Raw genomic sequence first — 23,184 nt, forward strand, 5'->3', positions numbered from 1 at the left:
GGATTTGTCCCCAGCATTCTTTGAACATTCCCTTGCTTTCGGGCACAAGATGTTCCAGGCTCATCTTGTACTCTCCCTCCCTCAGCCCTGGAATTGGCCATTCACCAGGGCGTCATGGGTCCTCTTGACTTTTTGACATTTCTTTTCTTTTTCCATTCTTCCTTGCTCCCTAAATCTGCCCTTAACCATCCTTGTAATTCCCATCTCATTTCCTTTTCTCCTTCCTCTATACATACTTCCTGAGTGGCTTCAGCTATTCCCATGACTTCTGAATTTGTATCTCCATCCCCATCAGCCCTTCCAGCTGTGAGAACTGTATATGTAATTGCCTTCTGCTGCTGCTGCTGCTGCTAAGTCGCTTCAGTCGTGTCCGACTCTGTGTGACCTCACAGACAGCAGCCCTAGACACCTCCAACCCTGTGTCCCACAGGCATCTCAAACTCAGTGGGCTTAAGTTACTCTTATTTACCCTCCCTCCCTCAAAAACCCAACTTTCATATATTCCCTATTATTGTTAATGACATCACTATCCAAGAAAAACCTGAGGGTGGTCTTAACCCACATCTTCTCCCTGACTCCCTACACCAGGACCATTTTCCAATACTATTAATTCTATTATATATATGTATATATCAGTTCAGTTCAGTTCAGTCACTCAGTCGTGTCCGACTCTTGCAACCCCATGAATCACAGCACGCCAGGCCTCCCTGTCCATCACCAACTCCCGGAGTTTACCCAAACTCATGTCCATTGAGTTGGTGATACCACCCAACCATCTCATCCTCTGTCATCCCCTTCTCCTCCTGCCCTCAATCTATCCCAGCATCAGGGTCTGTTCAAATGAGTCAGCTCTTCCCATCAGGTGGCCAAAGGATTTGAGTTTCAGCTTCAACATCAGTCCTTCCAATGAATAACCAGGACTGATCTCCTTTAGGATGGACTGGTTGGATCTCCTTGCAGTCCAAGGGACCCTCAAGAGTCTTCTCCAACACCACGGTTCAAAAGCATCCATTCTTCTGCGCTCAGCTTTCTTTAGAGTCCAACTCTCACATCCATACATGATTACTGGAAAAACCATAGCCTTGACTAGACGGACCTTTGTTGGCAAAGTAATGTCTCTGCTTTTTAATATGCTGTCTAGGTTAGTCATAACTTTTCTTTCAAGGAGTAAGTGTCTTTTAATTTCATGGCTGCAATCACCATCTGCAGTGATTTTGGAGCCCAGAAAAGTAAAGTCAGCCACTGTTTCCACTGTTTGCCCATCTGTTTGCCATGAAGTGATGGGACTGGATGCCATGATCTTAGTTTTCTGAATGTTGAGCTTTAAGCCAACTTTTTCACTCTCCTCTTTCACTTTCATCGAGAGGCTCTTTAGTTCTTCTTCACTTTCTGCCATAAGGGTGGTGTCATCTGCATATCTGAAGTTATTGATATTTCTCCCAGCAATCTTGATTCCAGCATGTGCTTCATCCAGCCCAACATTTCTCATGATGTACTCTGCATATAAGGTAAATAAGCAGGGTGACAATATACAGCCTTGACATACTCCTTTTCCTATTTGGAACCAGTCTGTTGTTCCATGTCCAGTTCTAACTGTTGCTTCCTGACCTGCATATAGGTTTCTCAAGAGGCAGGTCAGGTGGTCTGGTATTCCCATCTCTTTCAGAATTTTCCACAGTTTATTGTGATCCACACCGTCAAAGACTTTGGCATAGTCAATAAAGCAGAAATAGAGGTTTTTCTGGAACTCTCTTGCTTTTTTGATGATCCAGCAGATGTTGGCAATTTGATCTCTGGTTCCTCTGCCTTTTCTAAAACCAGCTTGAACATATGAAGTTCACGGTTCATGTACTGTTGAAGCCTGGCTTGGAGAATTTTGAGCATTACTTTACTAGTGTGTAAGATGAGTGCAATTGTGTGGTACTTTGAACATTTTTTGGCATTGCCTTTCTTTGGAATCGGAATGAAAACTGACCTTTTCCAGTCCTGTGGCCACTGCTGAGTTTTCCAAGTTTGCTGACATATTGAGTGCAGCACTTTCACAGGTACATATATGTGTATATATATACACTGCACTGCATGTGGGATCTTAGTTTCTGACCAGGTATCGAACCTGTGCCCCTACAATGGAAGTATGAAGTCTTAACTTCTGAACCACAAGGGCAGCCCTGATTTCATTTAAAAATGACTCATTTCTGTTCCCCTTATTAATCTCCATCACCTTTACCATCTCTTGCTTGGGTTACTGCAGAGCCTCCACCTGGTCTTTATGCCTCTAGTGTCTCCCACTTCGATCCATCCTCAACACCACTGCTGGAAGTCTCTTTCTAGAAGAGAAATCTTATCAATATAACTCCTCTGCTTAAATCCCTATGGCTGCCCTTCTCAAACTGGCTGAACAACTCCTGGGCATGGGGGAGTCTTGTAAAGAAACAGAATGAGGAGCTATAGAATAGTTATGTCTTCCTCAAGCTTAAATTTTATTTACAGATTTGGGACAACATTTTAAAATATTTTAAAACAGACATACAATGAAGTAGAATGCAAGAATCACATACTTTTAAAGATAAGACATTTAAAGAGAGTTTGAACTCAAGACACCTCTAAGCCTGAACTCTCCAATCTGCCTTATGGGGTGGTATGGTAGTGGAAAGTTTGAGAAACACTGGCTTGAAGGATAAAAGTTCAGACTTTTTCACATGGTATAAGCTCTATTATAATCTGGCCCCTACTAACCATTTCCACTTCAATGTCCACGCCTCTGGTGCCCTCAACCTCACTACTTCCCACCATACATGTCAGCCCCAAAGATCAAGGACTTGTAGTTGTTTAAGAAAGCAGTTCGGTTTCACAGCCAAGCCAGTGTTGTGGGGGCCATCCTACTTGGAATCTCCCTTGCCCTTCATTCTGTGAAGTCCCACTCATTCTCCAAGACCAGCTGTAGTGTCATCTCCTCTGTGACACTGTCAGGGACCTCGTCCAGACAACTGATACGTTCTTTTTGCTGCTAGGTACTTTCTTTGTCATGGCCCCTCATCACCTTATGTTATCAGGCTCGTTCACAAATCTCCTTGCTGGAGGTCCTCACTCTCAGAGACCGTATCTTATTTACTTTCGTATTCTCAACACTTCACATGGGACTGAAAACAGCCAAGCAAGTGAAAAACATCTTGACCTTTTGTGCTTTGACCAGGGTGACTGGGGAAGCCAGGTGGTAGAGGGAGTCTGAGAGAGTGGGTCGACTCTGGCTGGTGGGGGAGCTAGATTTTAGATTGGCACTTGCAGGCCTGCCCTGGTTGTGAAGTAGGGGCAGAGAGGAGTGGTGATGCTGGTCATGGTTACCAACAGTGCTCATTATTCTTCTGATACTTCCCAGGTATACTATGCAGTCCATGGGGGTCACAAAGAGTATGACACGACTAAGCCACTTTCACTTTCACTCCCCAGGCTGCTCTAGTGGTAAAGAACCCACCTGCCAATGCAGGAGATGTTAAGAGATGCAGTTGTGATCTCTGGGTCAGGAAGACCCCCTGAAAAGGAAATGGCAACCCACTCCAGCATTCTTGCCTGGAGAATCCCAGGGACAGAGGAGTCTGGTGGGCTACAGTCCATGGGGTCGCAAAGAGTCAGACACGACTGAAGCGACCTAGCACACAAAAGAGGAATAGGGCATTCAAATAGGACTGATGGCCAGATATAGGAAACCCTTGATATGGCTTTAAAATGTACAAGGTGCTCATGGAAGCAATGTGTAATTTTGTTAAGGAATGCATTTTAATCTCAAGACTTGAAGCAGGTGACCTTGTGACCTTATCTAGAGAGCAAATCTAGCCCTTCTCCCTGTTGGAGCTGCACAAACCTTGGGTCCAATAATTCCTTTTTGATGTGACCTTGGGCCATGGTTTTTCTCATTTGTAGTTATGATGGTTAAATGAGATAACATATGAAAAATGCCCAGCAGTACTCAAAACACAGTAAATACCCAATAAATGGTAACTATCAATAGTAACCAAACTCTTATTCTGTTCAAGAGGTCATTTGATTCTCCCCCTCAATTATATCCTGTTACATTAAGGTCAAATATACAAATTTAGAATTTGCAAAGGTCTTAAGACAAACCTCTTGTGAACATTAATAACCCACCGTATCCAGAATAAACACCACCTTTAGAGCAGTGGCTTAGATTGCAAGATGTCACCCTGCTTTTGTGCCACCATGATGATCAGGTGGGTGATAAAGGCTTGGATTAACTTGGATGAGTTTGAGGTGGCCTCCAGGCCCCAACAGTTTTTTTTTCTTAATTTTTTTTATTGGAGTGTAGTTGATTCACGACATTGTGTTACTTTCAAGTGTACAGTAAAGTGAATCAGTTATACATATACATATATCCACTCTTTTCCCATATAGACCATTCTTTTCCCATATAGACCATTACAGAATAGTGAGTAGAGGACCCTATGCTGTACAGTAGATCCTTACTAGTTATCCGTTTTGTATGTAGTAGTGTGTATATGTCAATCCCAACCTCCCAATTTATCCCTCCCTCACTTCCCCCCTGGTTACAATAAGTTCGTTGTCTATGTCTGTAACTCTATTTCTGTGTTGTAGATAAGCTCATTTGTGTCATATTTTAGACTCCACGTATAACCAATATCATATGATATTTCTCTTTCTCCGTCCGACTTACTTCACTCAGTACGATAATCTCTAGGTCCATCCATGTTGCTGCAAATGGCATTACTTCATTCTTTTCTGTGGCTGAGTGATATACTGTGTGTGTGTGTGTGTGTGTGCACTCAGTTGTGTCTGACTCTTTGCAATCCCTTGGACTATAACCCGCCAGTGTTCTCTGTCCGTGGAATTGTCCAGGCAAGAATAGTGGGGTGGGTTGCCATTTCCTATTCAATATGTGTGTGTGTGTATATATATATATATATATATATACACACACACATATACATATATGTGTGTATATATATATATATATATATAGCAACAGAGGAATGGATAAAGAAGATGTAACACATATGTGTGTGTATATTGTAACACATATGTGTGTATATACATATGTACATATGTATATATATGTATACATACATATGTATATATACACACACATATGTGTTACATCTTCTTTATCCATTCCTCTGTTGATGGACATTTATTAGTAGGTTGCTTCCATGTCCTGGCTATTATAAACAGTGCTGCAATGAACATAGAACTGCATGTGTCTCCCAGGACTCACTCTTTTGTCTGCCCCAGCATTTGTATCTGCATCCCCTGTTTCTGCAGCTCGATGGACACAAATCGGGCTTCTCCTTGTAGAGATCCCCTCCTCAAATGTCAAAGGCCCAGTTGTGGAAAGGAAGCATTAGACAGAGATTAGGGCATGCTTTGGAAGCTACAAGAACTTGAGTTGATGAAATACTAAATCTAACACTCACTAACTCTATGGCAAGCTATTTAACTCAGTTTTTTCATCTGTAGAGATAATAATAGTAAAAACCTCTGACACTTAACATAAGGATTAGATGGGATCTTGTTTATCAGATGCTTGGTACAGTGCTTGCCATGTTGTGGGCATTCAATAAACATATCTGTTATTATTTTTATATAAAAAGTGAAGTGTGGACTTCCCTGGTAGTCCAGTGGTTGAAAATCTGCCTGCCAATACAGGGGACACCAGTTTGATCCCTGGTCTGGCAGGATTCCACATGCCTCTGAGCAGCTAAGCCCGTGTGCCACATCTACTGAAGCCCGCACACCCTAGAGACCTTGCTCTGCAACAAAAGAAGCCACCGCAATAAGAAGTCCATACACCGTAACTAGAGAGTAGCCCCTGTTCACCGCAGCTAGAGAAAGCCTGCACGCAGCAACGAAGACTCAGCGCAGCCAAAAAAAAAAAAAAAAGAAGTGTTATATTCTTTGTAAGTTAAGTTCAGTTCAGTTCAGTCGCTCAGTCGTGTCTGACTCTTTGCAACCCCATGAATTGCAGCACGCCAGGCCTCCCTGTCCATCACCAACTCCTGGAGTTTACCCAAACTCATGTCCATTGAGTTGGTGATGCCATCCAACCATCTCATCCTCTGTCATCCCCTTCTCCTCCTGCCCTCAATCTTTCCCAGCATCAAGGTCTTTTCAAATGAGTCAGCTCTTCCCATCAGGTGGCCAAATGATTTGAGTTTCAGCTTCAACATCAGTCCTTCCAATGAATAACCAGGACTGATCTCCTTTAGGATGGACTAGTTGGATCTCCTTGCAGTCCAAGGGACCCTCAAGAGTCTTCTCCAACACCACAGTTCAAAAGCATCCATTCTTCTGCTCTCAGATTTCTTTATAGTCCAACTCTCACATCCACATATGACTACTGGAAAAACCATAGCCTTGACTAGATGGACCTTTGTTGGAAAAGTAATGTCTTTGTAAAGACCTTCCCAAAACAAGTAAAGCTCTTTGCTGGTACTTTTATTTGTCTCTCTCTCACACACAGCATTTCTTTTTTAAAAAGGGGAAATTAACATTTATTTAGCTGCTACTATAGCCTGGCATGAGATGTGTACCATTTCCTATAACTGCCCTGGTCATCCCCTGAGGTTGGTATCATTTCCATTTTTACAATAAACAATAGAGACCCAGAGAAGTTAACTAACTTGCCTAAGATCACACAGCTAGTGAACATCAGAAGCAGAGCTTGAACTAAAGCCAGCACTAAAACCCAAATGTCTATTATCCCATGGTTCCTAAGCCTACTGTACTATAATTATTTATCAATATATATTTTCCTCAAATTAATCTCTAAATGCAGAAGCTGCACTTGATTCATTTTTGTATCTAACACATGCCTGGCAGATACCCCATAAGCCTGCATTACATAAAAAATCTAAAACTCATGAAAGTTAACCTAGACTGGCCAGATGAATATAAGATGCCTAGTTAAACTGGAATTTCAGACAAACAACAAATAATTTTTCAGTATAAGTATGCCACAGACACTATATGAGACATATCTATATGCAAAATTTCTAAAAATGATTCGCTATCTTAAATTCAGATTTAACTGAGCATCCTGTATTTTTGTTTGTTAAAACTTGCAACTTTAACCTAAACCTTGAGATTGGTTTTGAAAAGGACAACTTCCCCAGGGGTTCTCATGATAGCAGAAGGGCTGCTGTGGTCCCTCACTCACACTCAAGGTTGACCTAGTCCTGGGCTGCTCTGGGGGCTGAGGTTGAGGCCACAGTGATGTGGACATATTGGCCTTTCTTAGGTCTCTCGTTAAATTGCTAAGTCTTGTTCGACCCTTTGAGACCCCATAGACTGCAGCAATCCAGATTCCCCTGCCTTTCATAATCTCCCAGAGCTCAAATTCATGTCCATTGAATTGGTAATGCTATCTAACCATCTCATCCTCTTCTGCTCCTTTCTCCTTTCTCCTTCTGTCTTTCCCAGCATCAGGGTCTTTTCCAATAAGTTGGTTCTTTGCATTAGGTGGCTTAAGTATTGGAGCTTCAGCTTCAGCATCAGTCCTTTCAATGAATATTCAGGGTTCATTTCCTTTAGGAATGACTGTTTTTTTTCTCCCTGCAGTCCAAGGGACTCTCAAGAGTCTTCTCCAGCACCACAATTCAAAAGTATCAATTCTTCGGTGCTCAGCCTTCTTTATAATCCAACTCTTACACCCATACTTGACTACTGGAAAAACCACAGCTTTGACTACACAGACCTTTGTCAGCAAAGTGATATCTCTACTTTTTAATATGCTGTCTAGTTTTGTCATAGCTTTCCTTCCAAGGAGCAAACATCTTTTAATTTCATAGCTGTCACCATCTGCAGATTTTGGAGCCCAAGAAAATAAAATCTGTCACTGCTTGTACTTTCCCCCCTTCTATTTGCCGTGAAGTGATGGGACGAAACGCCATGATCTTAGCTTTTTGAATGTTGAGTTTTAAGCCAGCTTTTTCACTCTCCTCTTTCCCCCTCATCAAGAGTCTCTTTAGCTCCTCTTCACTTTCTGCCATTAGAGTGGTATCATCTGCATATCTGAGGTTGTTGATATTTTTCCTGGCAATCTTGATTCCAGTTTGTGATTCATTTAGCCCAGCATTTTGCATGATGTACAGACTCTCTGCATATTAGGTTAGGTCAACCTTGGCACCGTAAACCAAAGAAGCAGGCACTGATAAGCTTAGAGCGCCACCTGGAGGCCTTTATGGGTAGTACTGTGGCCAGGGGCCATCTCTTGGATCCAGAACCTTGGGAAGCAGAGAAAGGCCAAACAAGGCAGAGACAGCGCAGAAGAGGAGGCTAGTACAGCAGGAAGGGGCAGGGTAAGGGGCAGGGTAAGAAATACCTTCCTGGCATTTTCAGTGGATGGCTGCTGCTCTGGCCCCCCAGGAACTGAAGGCACTCACTCTCCAAAGGAGATCACTTCTTAGGGCTGTACTTCTCCAGGGCCCTCTGCCTCCCAAGTTGTTCCTTGCAGTCTCAAGGGAGTCTTTGTCTTATAAGACAAATTCTTTGTCCCCACAGCAGACCTACTGAGTCAGAAGCTGTGGGGGTGGAGTCCAGTGGCCTGCATTTAAAGAAGTCCTCCAGGTGATTCTTTCTTTTTTAAAAATTTTATTAGTTTTAAAAAAGTATTTATCTGTCTGTGGTGGGTCTTAATTGTGGCACATGGGATCTTAGACCTTTGTTTCAGCATGCGAACTCTTAGGTGCAGCATGAGGGATCTAATTTCCCCACCAAGAATCAAACCTGGGCCTCCTGCTTTGGAAACATGGAGTCTTAGCCTCTGAACCTCCAGGAAGTCCCCATTTAGGTGACTTTGATGCAAAGCTGAAGTTGGAGAACTATTGGCTTAGAGGAAACATGAGTGGGTGAGCAGGGTGGAGCCCATGTTGAAGTGCACACAGAGAAAGAGCTGGTACATGAATGAGGCGGCTATTCATTCTTTGTGCCTCCAGAGGCAAGAGCTGGGGTAAAAGGCGTGAGTTGCCAAGAGACAGAATTCAGTTTCGATTAAGGAAGTCATACTGAACAAACAGAGCTCTGGGGGACTAGGAGAGGATGCCTGGGGAAGGTAGGTCTCTGTCCCTGGACTAAATGTCCTGGTTTCTGGGCTAGACGATCTGTCATGGATGTGGCAGAAATTTCTGCAGAGGTTAAATTAGATGTGTGTAAAGAATCCCTAAACTCAGAGAATCCATAATTCATTCATTTTTGCAAATCATCTTTCCTTCTTCAGTTCTCTTTTTATCAAGAGTAAGGCAATATTTCTGGTTGTTTTAAGAACCTCTTTCAGCTAAGTATTTATAGCATATTATTACAAAAGAGCAAATAAAGGACTAACTGGCTTTTCTTTTTAAAAAAATATTTATTTTGTTGGGCTGCACTGGATCTTGGTTGTGGCATGTGAGATATAGTTCCCTGGCCAGTCATAAAACCCTGGGCTTCCTGCCCTGGGAGCATGTAGCCTGAGCCACTGGACCACCAGGGAAGTCTCCCCAATGGCTTTTCTAGCTTCCTGGTCAGGATTTATTCAGGACTGCGTCCTCAGGTCCAACTGTCCTCCAGGCTGCTGCCCAGCTGTCTTCCAGAGGTTTCCCTGTACACCATTCCTGATCCTCTTACTTATGCTGAATCTCCTACTCCCTTTATCCCATGTCTTTCTGTTTTGTTTTTTTTTTTAACTGCAGTTTAGTATGTTGGGACGCACCCTCAAATAGATTCCCGAAAAAGGGGTACAAAGAAAGTCAAATTTTTCAATCTTGCATGTCTGAAAATGCCTAAGAAAGGCAATGCCAAAGAATGCTCAAACTACTGCACAATTGCACTCATCTCACACACTAGCAAAGTAATGCTCAAAATTCTCCAAGCCAGACTTCAGCAATACGTGAACTGTGAACTTCCAGATGTTCAAGCTGGTTTTAGAAAAGGCAGAGGAACCAGAGATCAAATTGCCAACATCCGCTGGATCATCGAAAAAGCAAGAGACTTCCAGAAAAACATCTATTTCTGCTTTATCGACTATGCCAAAGCCTTTGACTGTGTGGATCACAATAAACTGTGGAAAATTCTGAAAGAGACGGGAATACCAGACCACCTGACCTGCCTCTTGAGAAATTTGTATGCAGGTCAGGAAGCAACAGTTAGAACTGGAACAACAGACTGGTTCCAAATAGGAAAAGGAATATGTCAAGGCTGTATATCGTCACTGTCCTTATTTAACTTACATGCAGAGTACATCATGAGAAATGCTGGGCTGGATGAAGCACAATTTGAAATCAAGATTGCTGGGAGAAATATCAATAATTTCAGATATGCAGATGACACCATCCTTATGGCAGAAGCTGAAGAACTAAAGAGCCTCTTGATGAAAGTGAAAGAGGAGAGTGAAAAAGTTGGCCTAAAGCTCAACATTCAGAAAACTAAGATCACGGCATCTGGTCCCATCACTTCATGACAAATAGATGGAGAAACAGTGGAAACAGTGGCAGACTTTATTTTTTGGGGCTCCAAAATCACTGCAGATGGTGACTGCAGCCATGAAATAAAAAGACGCTTACTCCTTGGAAGGAAGGTTATGACCAACCTAGACAGAATATTAAAAAGCAGAGACATTACTTTGCCAACAAAGGTCTGTCTAGTCAAGGCTATGGTTTTTCCAGTAATCATGTATGGATGTGAGGGTTGGACTATAAAGAAAGCTGAGCACCAAAGAATTGATGCTTTTGAACTGTGGTGTTGAAGATTCCTGAGAGTCCCTTGGACTGCAAGGAGATTCAACCAGCCCATCCTAAAGGAGATCAGTCCTGGTTATTCATTGGAAGGACTGATGTTGAAGCTGAAACTCCAATATTTTGGCCACCTGATATGAAGAGCTGACTCATTTGAACAGACCCTGATGCTGGGAAAGATTGAAGGCAGGAGGAGAAAGGGATGACAGAGGATGAGATGGTTGGATGGTATCACCAACTCAATGGACATGAGTTTGAGTAAACTCTGGGAGTTGGTGATGGGCAGGGAGGCCTGGCGTGCTACAGTCCATGGGGTTGCAAAGAGTCAGACATGACTGAACAACTGAACTGAAAATGACTTTTCACAGATACTTGGTTGACAGATTGACTGTGTGCAGAATTCTAGGTTGGAAATTATTTTCCCTCAAAAGTTAGAAAACATACTCCATGATCGTCCATCTTCTAGCATTTTGTTGACAAACCAGGTGACGGACATTTGATGTCCAATTCTTTGTGTGCAGCTAGTGCCTTTCTCCTGCTAGCTCCTGAAGCATTCGTTCCATTCATTAGAAATGTCTTGATGAGATCTGGATGCTCACACATCACTGTGCTGTGCACCTGAAACTTAAACAGCATTGTAAATCAACTGTACTTCAATTAAAATAAAAGAGCGGATCTGCATATATTTGGTAGTTTATGTACTTGTAAGAGAAATTTTGGCTTATTAGAGTGAGCGCCCCAGAACTAACTTGAAATGTGTAACTTAAGACTTAGGAGTTATGTTGAAATCTTACTGTTTATGCTTGGCAGAGAAATATCTAATAAACCTCTAAGCTCACTATATTTATCAGTATATTAAATTGGTAATAATCATTTAATACTTGGGAAAGGTACTTAGAAAGGAAGTAGAATTTTAAATGTAGTTTGAAATATTGTAAAGTATTTAAGTTTATGAATTGAATCAAAGCCCCCTTAAAAGTAAATGATAAAATTTGGTAGGCTTACAGCCTTTAATAGAATAATAAAGTCTATAAGCTAAACTGAAAAGCTTAGGAAGGTGCCCCCAAGGCTTCACCCTCTGCTATAGCCACAGCCACTGAGGTCTCATGAGGTCTCCAAGGCTGTGTGGAGCCTCAGGGCTTGTCATAGGAAACCCTGGTCCTCACTCATGAAAAAGGACCCATTTTCCTTGCCCTATCCCCCATCTTTCAGTGATGGAAAAACATTTGACTCATGACAAGCATTTTAATAGCCTAATGTATAGGTATATGTAAGGTGACCATACAATTTATTGTCCAAACCAAGACATATTTGAAAGTGAAAGAGGGCACTGTTAAGAATTATTCTGGGGGCAACAGACTTAAAACAGAATTGTTTGGGCAAACCCTGGACAAGATCCCTCTAGGTATAAATGTGTGGTTTGTAAATATATGAAGGCAAGCAAGTGAAGAACTCAGCTTCCATCTTTGTAAGATGTATCAAGTATCAACACATGTTAGATCCTTTAATGTTTTACTGGAAAAACACTAAGAACCCTTCCAAACGTGTTATTAGCAGCTATCAAATAACCTTTCATTAACTTAGGACAATGAGGTTACACTCCTGGTGTATTGTGAGGTTTCTTCTTTGCCTCGGGTGTCATGAGACTTCCTCCTTCACTAACTGCAAGGCAGTTCTTAGTGTTAGGTGTACCTGTATCTAAAAGTCAATCTGTACTTGGAGTTAAGAATTTGAGGGTGACTGTTGCTTGACTGCTGGCTGGTTCAGGTTTCAAGTGCAGATTCTTATAAAGGATCAAGCCTTATTTTAAAGTCTGAATCTGTGGTCTTTTGTTTTTCCACAACTGCATACAAAGGAGACCAGTGTCTTCCTGGTGTCTTGTTTTATTTTTTTCCTCTATGAACTACCTGATACCATGCACATGGTCTGCCAAATGAGCGGCCATGCCATTTTTCATTCACTTACACAAGGGATTTTTGGCATTTAATCACGTTCTGGTGTGCTCCCATGGTATGAGGAAACAGACGTTTTGGCTTAGAACCATCCCAGCAACTCAGCTTCCTTCACAAATCAGACAATGGTATTTCCATCTTGCTTAGAAGCCCCAGTAGAACTTTTACGCACAGATCACTTCATTATTAACTGTAGTGCTCTGGGTGTTTCTTTAGGTCATGGGCTACCTTATTTGCAGGAAAGCTGTGAAAGTTCCCCTGCAGACAACTGTTTCCCCATTCTACCTAAAATTCCCTCATTAAGGCTTTATTTTGGAGGCTTAAGAAATAAGTACAAGCAACCCCATAGTGGGCTTCCCAGGTGGCGCTAGTGGTAAAGAACCCACCTGCCAATGCAGGAGATTTGAGACATGGGTTTGATCCCTGGGTTGGGAAGGTCCCCTGGAGAAGGGCATGGCAACCCACTCCAGTATTCTTGCCTGGAGACTCCCATGGTCAGAGGAGCCTGGCGGGCTACAGCCCATAGGGTCGCAATGAGTCAGGCATGACTGAAGAAGTGACTTAGCACGCACCCATGACCCCATGGTATTGGTAGCAATAATTTCACTCACTCTTTAGTGTGAAAGTGTTTGATCAGTAACCCCCCAATCTCTGCCCGAGTTAGCCTTGATGCAGATGGAAGGGTTTGAAGGCACAGTGGGCTCTCAGTGGAGCCGGAGAGCAGCCTGAGAAGTCCTCAAAGATACATTGGCCTTGAATAGTCCTTTGAAATGTGATTTTGTGAGTCCATGGTTCCAACAGCCAAGGGTTCCAACGTGGAGAGTAGGCTATGGTGTTCCAAAATGGTAGCCAAGAAAATAAGCGACCAATGGTGGGTGGGAAAAGCCTAGTCCAACCCCATCTCCCGCCCTCCTTTTGTATCTAATGTCTTCCTCTAACTATTCCTGTTTCAGATAACTCACCCCAACCTTGTCTTAGAAATTTGGCACCAAAAAACTTGGTTTTGTTCCCACCAGGAGAAAGGACTGACTATTAGCTGTTGGGTCACTGAGGCTCCTGTCTCCCAACACTTTTTTTTTTGACCAGACAGCAAGGCATGTGGAACTTCCCTGACCAGGGATCAAACCTGTGACTCTTGCAGCGGACATGCACAGTCTTAACCACTGGACCACCAGGGAAGCATTCAGCATTTTTTTAATCTTCAAACTCTGTTCAGGCCTCCCAGTGAACTGCCATCTTCCACACAACACAAGTGAAGAACCAAAGCTGAGTTTTTTGGCCGTTTTTTAGTGGCTAAAGCCTCACCCCAGCCACTATGGAAGAAAAGGTCCCCCCACCAAACTCCCTCTTCTTTGAAGAAACACAACTGAGACCAAGCGAGAAGTAGCTATAGTTTAATACAAACCTGCACCAGAACACAATGAGTCGGGCTGTTTTGTGTTTGCCTCAATCGGGTGGCCAAAGCACAAGACCATGTGCCGTCCTGGGGTTGACACAATCTTAGCACCATGACGTTTACAGAGGAGTGAGGAAGTCACTTGGGTGCTGGGGTGTTCGAGGCTCCATCCCGACCCCAGGCTGTGCTCGCCGCCTGGGTAGCTGGAAGGGGTTTGGGTTTCCGAGTGGTTTCTGTGGTTTCTGGGTCAGTATTGGAAAAGCCCTCATCTCGGCATTGGCTTGACCGAGACCTACTGTGGACTCCTAGCACTACACACACGCACACATACACACGCACACACGGTAGCACAATTTTCTGGTAACTTAACCCCACAAACCTAGAGAGCAGCTAAGGCAAGAACAACAGTATTTATTCAGCAAGTACAAGACCAAGTTTGAGAGCTGCATTCAGTGCAACCAGAGACCCTTTTCATTCCAACCAGGAGCCGGTGGGGCTGGTGATGGGGCTGGCTGGAGCTCAGCACAGGGGCAGGGAATGGGTGACAGGGCTGACCTTTCATTCGGTTCCTTGAACCTCCTTCTGATTCTCATCTAGATGCTCTTGGGCAAGGGTGGGTCTATGTAAGGGTCGGGGGTGAATGAAGTGGAAGGCCTTCGACGGACCACACCAAGAGGTGGTCTCCCAGAGCCACGGACCACGCATCTCTCGGGCGGAGGCACTCAGAGAAGGTAAAGCTTTCCTGGCCCAAGCAGGGATGCTCTGCCCGCTGGCTACCACCACTGCTTGGCTCTTTGGCATCTGCCCAAGGCCCATGACCCAGCAAGGGCTGAAAGGGATAAAGATGATGTGCATTGTACCAAGGGATCAGTGTCACGGTTTCTCAGGCTTAGATCCCTACTGACTGTCCCCATAGCTACCACTCTCCATGAGTGCCTTTGCTGCCTCTGCTTCCTGGGTTACCGTCTGGGTCCTCTCAGCCCCTAAGTGAGGAAGGGGAGCGTGAAGGGAGGGGTGAGGATGAGGAGGCAGCTCAAACCACATGGCAAGCCTCCAGCATGTAACTAGTTCTGGCTCAAATAGTGAATATGCATTAGTTTGTTTACAAGAAAAATCTATCTACCTGTGCAAAACAAAGCAGAATGCCTACTGGGGAGTAAGTCATCTAGCTAGTTAAACTCTCAGCGGGGGATCTGCAAGAGATGTCACTCCACTCCTTCCATCCACAGCTGGGGTAGACAACCAAGTTCTAAAAAAGGGCAGTCTGGACCTTTCTGGAGTCAGAGGGCCTGAGCTTTCTGGGCCACATCTGAGAAATGGGGAGAATAATTCATGCTTTGTGGTTGTGAGGAGCAATTGAGAGCTCATATGTGAAAGGGCTTTGAAAACATGAAAAGCACTGCAGAAATGTGCAGGGTATGACCACTGGCCCAAGAGTCCAGGAGCCGCGTGTCAGCCCAGGTGCGATGTGATGTCACTCCCCAGGGGGGAACAAGGCTTAGCAAGGGCAGTCTCTAGTGTTTCCATGGAAACCTCCTAGAGTTTTGGAGGCAGGGGAGGCCCAGCTGAGAGGAGATGGAGACCACAAGCAGGTGAGGGCGAGGTGCTGACCACAGGAGACCGCAGACCCTGTGTAGCACTGTTGGCTATAGCCAGGTCCTACTGGCCTGGCCTCCTACCTGGCATACAGCCAGCCTGCTCCCCCTATCATGCCCCTCCCACCTCTTCCCCAGCAGGCATGAGGCCTCTTGCCAATCACACAGGAGGAGCAACTGGGCCTCTGTCCAGCAGGGGGATACCTACAGGCAATTGGGTGTGTGTGTGTTGGGGGGTGGGTGGCTAGTGCTGGGAGTGACCAGGACCACACATGGGAAAGGCCACCTTGCTTCCTGAAGGTCTCTAGGGCCAGCATTCCGGGCACCCTCTCAGGATGCAGGAAACCAGGAGGGGAGGGGGCACCGGAAGACTCCAGATAGGGAGAGGAAGGGCCCCGAGAGTCCAGTATGCCCCTCTGGCCCCTGTTCTCAGTGCCCTAGGCTGTCTGGTTGGTGTCGATGCAGCATCTCTTAAGGTCCACATCTATTCCTGTTTCTATGCTATGCTAGTGACACAAAGCACCGTCAGTTTTCACAGGATGCACAAACAAGTCAAACCAAACCACTGCGCAAACCAAACGTGCAAAACGAAATCATATACACGCGCCTGGCACCAGCCTCACGCCCACCCGGCCAGCCCTTCTGGGCCTGGGACTGCCGGGATTCGGGGATGAGGCAGCCAGCAAAGGGCGCAGCGTGTCCCAGCCACTCCCAAACAGGGGCAGGAGTTGAATCGGGAGAAACAGGAGGTCCTGGGGCACGGCTGGGATACGGACACCTGTCTGACTTGGGGAAAAAGACCGAGGGGCCGAAGGGGATCGGGGAGGGGGTCCTTTTCTTTTAAAACACATCTGCTAAAGTGCTCTGGACAACTGGCGGGTTAGCCAGGGGCAGGGCACTAAGGGCGGGGGTTGCCCAAGGCCAGCAGGGGGCGGGTGCGAGGGAGGGGCAGGGCCAGGCTCTATGCAAGTGGGCTCTGTGCATAGTATGGGCTTCCTGGGCCCCAGGGAAGCCCGCTGGGGCCGAGGCAGGAAAGGACTGCAGCAGGAGGAACACATCTCAAAGTGCCTGTTAGGGTTGGCTCGAAGCACAGTGAATCACGTGTCAGACATGGGGAGGGCCCCTGGGTCCCGGGGCCCCTCAGGTGGTGAGCTGCCCAGCGCGGCCTCTCCCGCCCCACCCCTGCAACTGCGGCTGGAGGGCGTGGGGCTGGTGGCGTCGGAGCATCTTCACTTGGGGGGCTGGGCAGTGTCTTTACCAAATGCCGCTTGACCTGCCTCCGGGGGGAGCGAGGATCCGAGCCGAGGCTCGCTTTGGAACATGGTCATCGATCTGAGAACCTGGAAGGAAGGAAGCAGAGGGTGAGTTCCCCTAGGTAATAAAACCAGGTCCTCCCGTGCTTAGATGTAATTTAATCCTCAACACAACACCATCCCATTTTACAGGTGGGAAGACCGAAGCTCAGGGAAGTTAACTTGCCCACTGTCCCATAGTCTATGAGTATGTAAAGCCTGGACTTGAACCTCGGTCTTCCTGATTCAGAGCCTCCACGGTTAATTAACTGCCTTGCTACACCTGCCTTCACCACTCCCAGCCCTGGAGGGTAAGTACCCTCTCTCGTCAAGCACACAGACCATGGAGCCGCCTGTTAGCAAGTGTGCCTTTGTACATATGACTCAGTGAGCAAGAGAGGGAGGAGGGGGCGCCATTGTCTTGGAAAAACAGAACAGCACCTTCAAAGGCCCCCACGTCTTGAAATCTCGAGGCTTTGAAAAGAAGTCCTGGTGCCCCAGGGAGTGCCATGGAGCATTCTTCCGCCTGTCTCACAGCAGACAGGGTTTGAGGCGAGGGAAGGTGAGAGGCTGCCTGGTGTCTGCTGCACCTGAGAGCGGTTCTGTCCAGTCTTGGCTCTACCCAGACTTGGGTGGGAGCAGAAGCCAGGGGCCCGAGGAGACTGGCACCTCTCAGGCCTGGACGCTTCTCCTGGGGCTGACCCCGGCGGGAGGGGCCAGGTCTAGGCAGCCGTGGGGCGCGACACCTCCTGGATTGGCCAGGCGGGGGCGCCCACGGACACTCCACACGGCGGACCTCTTTCTGACTGCACTCGGTCCCCTCACTGGTGGGAGTTTTAACAGTGGCCCTCAGGGCGGGGGAGAAGTTATCTCTGTAGTGAGATTGGCTCTGAGATGATGGGGGAGGGGTGTGGAGAGGACCTCTCCCCACAAAGGCCAGTCAGCAACTCAGACAGGAGCCACTTGAGCTGCTCTCAGCGCACGGTTGGGCACAAAGGAAGCCCAGCAGCCAGCCGTGCCCCTTGGCAGCCCTGGGTATAGCTCTTTGCCTCTCAGATTAGGCTGGTTTGCGGCGGTGTCTCCCTGTCCCCAGGAGAATCCATGCTCTGTGTGGAGACATGTGGATCTAGGTCCTCTCACCCTCTGGCCCCAGCACAGAGCCTGCAGAGCAGAGGCTCAGTCTGCACCCGGGCTAGTCCTGGAGGCAGTTCAGCAAGACCCAGCCCTGACCGCTTTCACGTGGGGCTCACACTTTCCAGCAAAGCTGCTTGCAGGTCCAGGGCACCTTATGGGCCTCTGCCTGTTCTCCAGGGAAACTTGCGGTTTATGCCCGCAATTCCCCACCTTTAACTACCACTGAGCACCTGGCAGGCATGCAGCTATCAGCAGTAAAGTCTCTAAGCATAGACACACCCATATATTTCTGTTTTGTATATTCTATACAGTACAACTCCTGGCAAGAAAAGAAGGTGGCAGAGGAGCAAACAGGCTAAAGATGAGGGACGAAAGGGAAACACCATGTCTTTCAGAGAGGCTGGTGAGGACGGGGTGGGAAATGCGGGTGCAGACCAATGTGGCACAGAGTTAACCCTTCTGAGGTCTGATCATCTCTAGGGGCACCCTACGTGCCAGGCCCTCAAGATGTTTCAAGGGATGAAAACATTTGAACTTAGTAACCGTGGGGCAAGCCCCAGAAGAGCCGTGGCCGGGTGGAGTGGCAGGGCCTGTGGACTGGGAGAGCCCTCCTTTCCCATCCCCAGTATTTGTGTGTCTCTAACAGGGGACCCCGGAAAAGGCAATGGCACCCCACTCCAGTGCTCTTGCCTGGAAAATCTCATGGACAGCGGAGCCTGGTGGGCTGCAGTCCATGGGGTTGCTAAAAGTCGGACACGACTGAGCGACTTCCCTTTCACTTTTCACTTTCATGCATTGGAGAAGGAAATGGCAACCCACTCCAGTATCTTGCCTGGAGAATCCCAGGGACGGGGGAGCCTGGTGGGCTTCCGTCTATGGGGTCGCACAGAGTTGGACACGACTGAAGCGACTTAGCAGCAGCAGCAGCAGCAACAGGGAACCCAGGACTCATCACCGGGCAGAGGATGGGAGACGGAGGGAGGAGGTGGAGTAAGCCCCACTGCCTGGGTGGGACTCCTGACCCCTCCGCCCGTCTCCCTACACCCCACTGAGGTGGAGACACAAGTGCCAGGCCAAGTGGCCCTTGCTCTTACCAGAAAGGCTGAAACTGGATTCATGAAGGTCCCTCATGCCCCCATGTCGGGTGACAGGCCGGGTTGGAGTGTCTGCCAGTGGCGTTCCCATCTCTTTTTTCCCAGGATGCACAATGACAGCTACATCCCCCAGGTAGGGCGTGCGGTCCACTCCCCTCACCTTTAAGGTCTAGTGATGGCAGAGAAGGAGAAAAAGGGAAAAGATGATACCATCAGAGCACGAACACCCTCAACCATCAGGGCCAAGACACCACCACCACCACCAGAGCTTCCCTGATGGCTGATGAAGGGTCTTAACACTGCCACTCTGTTCAGAACCCAAATTATTGCACGTGACAAAGCCTTCCTACATCTTGAGCCCAAGGGTAAAGAATCCTCTTGTACTTCCTAAACAGGGCATATGTGTGAGCATGTGCAGGTATGTGCATAAAGGAGATATCCACTGGCTCCCCCTTGACACTGGTAGAATGCTTTCCAAGGCAGCAGGTAGGCTTCGGAAATATTCCGCTTTAGAGAGCATCCCTCACGTGGAGCAGTGATCCCTTCACTGGCCAGGCTCTCAAGCTGTTGTTGTTCAATCACTAAGTCATGTCTGACTCTTTGCGACTCCATAGACTGCAGCACACCAGGCTTTCCTGTCCCCTGCTCTCTCCTGGAGTTTGCTCACATTCATTTCCATTGAGTTGGTGGTGCTGTCTAACCATCTCATCCTCTGTCTCCCTCTTCTCCTTTTGCCTTCAGTCTTTCCCAGCATCAGGGTCTTTTCCAATGAGTCGGTTCTTCACATCAGGTGGACAAAATACTGGAGCTTTTACTGGGATCGATCTGACAACTTTGTGGGAATAGAGGCTAAATACAGCTGATTTGAAGATTAGAATCCCTCATTAGCAATAGTAGTTAATTTTTTACTCACAAAGGCAGTGGAATTAAGAACCTATATTCTGCAACCAGACTGCCTATGTTTCACTCCCAGTTCTGTTACTTGGAAGCTGTGTGACCTTATGCAAGTTACATAAACTCTCTGTGCCTGTTTTCTCACTTGTAAGACTACAGAGTTGTTATGAGATCAAATGAAATAGAACACGTAAAGCTCTGGCACATGGTGAGTGACACAAAATTACCAGCAGTTGTTATTATTGCAGAGGTCATTTATGGGGCTTTATCATTTTAAAGGGTGGTATTGTGAGAGGAAGTGTGTTGGGGTGTGTGCATAAGGTCTGAAGGAGCAGCATATATAATCTACACCCCAGGCACTCATCAGAGACAGAACCTCAATCTCCTTGCTGCTCAATGCTTATTGAAAACCTTGAGAGAAACAATAGATATGGGTGATTTCTGGAATGCTCCTCAGCTTACATATTCCTTTGTATTCTCCAACAGATGTGTAGTTGAGCTCAGCCCTCAGAATGTCAAAGCTGGTCTAGAGTGTTTTAGCCTTTACCAGGCTGCACTTTGGGGTCTGGGTGGTGTAGGTGGGAGTATGGACCTGGTAAGCCCTGGGTGAGTGACTTTGGCAGGTCTGGGAAGCCCCTGGCTTCCTGGCTTTAGATACTAGTCCCAACCCCAGGGCTGGTTTCTCCCCGAGGACCCTGCTCTGTATGGACTGCTTATTTATAATTTGGGAGAAATTAGGTTTTCTGCATACCTATATTCTATTGTGTGCTCAGTCACTCACTTGTGTCCGACTCTTGGCGACCCCATAGACTGTAGCCTGCCAGCCTCCTCTGTCCATGAGGTTTCCCAGGCAAGAATACCGAAGTGGGTTGTCATTTCCTCCTCCAGGGGATCTTCTCCACCCAGAGATCGAACTCGTGTCTCTTGCATCTCTTGCATTTTGGTGGATTCTTTACTGCTGAGCCATTGGGGAAGCCCTGCGTTCTGTATGTAAGGGCTATACTGGAGAATAGGAAATAGAGATGGCTTTTTCTTGAGGACCTTACTTTGTCATTACAATAAGTGCTTTGGATAAAGGGATTCTGAGTTAAATTTATGTCAGCCCTAGAAGCTGGGCTCTTTCACTGTGGCTGGCCCTCAGAGCAGCACAAACTGGTATCTGTCTGACATTTTTGTGAGGTTGGCTTTTAGAAGGGCTTCACTTTCTTTACCCTCTTTTGACCCTATTTCCTGACTAAAATGTTCTTTTTTGGGAAAGTCACAGAATTATTGACATATTTTTTTTTGAATTGAGATATAATTCACATACCATAAAACTCACCATTTAAAAGTATACAGTATAGTTGTGTTTAGTGTAATTCACAAGGTTGTGCCACCATCACCACTGTGTAAATTCAAAATATCTTCATCACCCCTCAAAAATCCCCATACTCATTAGCAATCACTCCCATTCTCTCTGACCAACCCTGAGCAACCACTAGTCTATTTTCTGTCTGCGGATTGGCTTCTTTTGGACATTTCCAACAAATGGAATCATATAATATGTGGTCTTTTGTGACTGGATTCTTTCACTTAGCATAATGTTTTTAAGGTTCGTGCATGTTGTATATAGCATATATTAGCATTCCATTCCGTTTCATGGCTAAATAACATTCCATTGTATGGCTATATTAACACTACATTTTGTTTATTCAATAGTTGATAGGCATTTGAGTTGTTCTCACTTTTTGGCTATAAGGAAAAAATCCTGCTATCAACATTCATGGATAAGATTTTTTGCAGACATGTGTTTTCATTTCTCTTGAGTATGTCCATACCAAGAAAGGAATTGCTGAGTCATTTTGGCAACTCTATTTGGGAATTGCCAAACTGTTTTCCAAAGTGGCTGTACCATTTTACATCGATTTTACAGTGAATGAGCGTCCCGATTTCTCTACATCATCACTGATATTTTTTTTTTCCATTTTCTTATTTTAAATCATTTCCATCCTTTGTCAGATAATCTTGTGTGTGAATGGATCGCTTTTCCATCTCTTTCTGGCATGTCTTCCAGAGGTGGGGCTGAGGCCTCCTGCCATTGTCCCCATCTGGGAAGCATAGTGGAGATGGGACCCTTCACCTACCTGAGAGATCCTGAGTCTGCTTTCAGATTGAATACTGGGATAACTACAGTCATGCTTTGTTTGCGTAGTCCAAGTCTGCTCCCCAACAGAAGACCTGGATTGGGGCTAGGGCTCCTAGGCCATTGGTCATGGTGTTTCTAAGAACACCCACCATTTCTGGACAGAATCTGGAAATAGCTAGGCAGCAGCATTTTGAATCATGATGATAGTACTTTCTGCCAGAGGGGAAACCGCATGATGCTTCCACCTGTCAGTTTGTCAGACTTGTTATTTTCTGGTGATTTGGGTCCTCCACCACGAGGCCGGGGCTGCTACTGGTTCCCAGCACCTGGAGTTGTCAGGAAGGTCAATCAGTCAGTCAGTCAGTTCAGTCTCAGTCATGTCTGACTCTTTGTGAGCCCATGAACTGCAGCACGCTAGGCCTCCCTGTCCATCACCAGCTCCTGGAGTCCACCCAAACCCATGTCCATCCAGTCGGTGATGCCATCCAACCATCTCATCCTCTGTCGTCCCCTTCTCCTCCTGCCTTCAATCTTTCCCAGCATCAGGGTCTTTTCCAGTTGAGTCAGCTCTTTGCATCAGGTGGCCAAAGGATTGGAGTTTCAGCTTCAACATCAGTCCTTCCAATGAACACCCAGGACTGATCTCCTTTAGGATGGACTGGTTGGATCTCCTTGCAGTTCAAGGGACTCTCAAGAGTCTTCTCCAGCACCACAGTTCAAAAGCATCCATTCTTCTGTGCTCAGCTTTCTTTATAGTCCAACTCTCACATCCATACATGACCACTGGAAAAACCATAGCCTTGAGTAGATGGACCTTTGTTGACAAAGTATTGTCTCTGCTCTTTAATATGCTGTCTAGGTTGGTCATAACTTTCCTTCCAAGGAGTAAGCGTCTTTTAATTTTATGGCTGCAATCACCATCTGCAGTGATTTTGAAGCCCAGAAAAATAAAGTCAGCCACTGTTT

The 23,184-nt window shown here is 46.2% G+C and overlaps 1 protein-coding gene across 2 annotated transcripts in view; it reads right to left on the reverse strand.

Moving 5' to 3' along the window:
- Positions 1 to 14,066: 14,066 nt before the first annotated feature.
- The window catches only part of DPYSL5 (dihydropyrimidinase like 5), an 89,353-nt gene continuing 80,235 nt past the window's right edge, over positions 14,067 to 23,184 (reverse strand). For both annotated transcript variants that reach the window (XM_070798984.1, XM_070798985.1), the window contains 2 exons: positions 19,200 to 19,368; positions 14,067 to 17,019 (listed from right to left, as the gene is read on the reverse strand). In XM_070798984.1, coding sequence (XP_070655085.1) covers positions 16,934 to 17,019; positions 19,200 to 19,368 — 255 coding nt within the window. In that variant the 3' untranslated portion in view covers positions 14,067 to 16,933. The remainder of the gene's footprint in view (positions 17,020 to 19,199; positions 19,369 to 23,184) is intronic.

This window comes from Bos indicus, chromosome 11 (assembly GCF_029378745.1).
Source record: "Bos indicus isolate NIAB-ARS_2022 breed Sahiwal x Tharparkar chromosome 11, NIAB-ARS_B.indTharparkar_mat_pri_1.0, whole genome shotgun sequence".
Lineage (NCBI taxonomy): Eukaryota > Metazoa > Chordata > Mammalia > Artiodactyla > Bovidae > Bos > Bos indicus.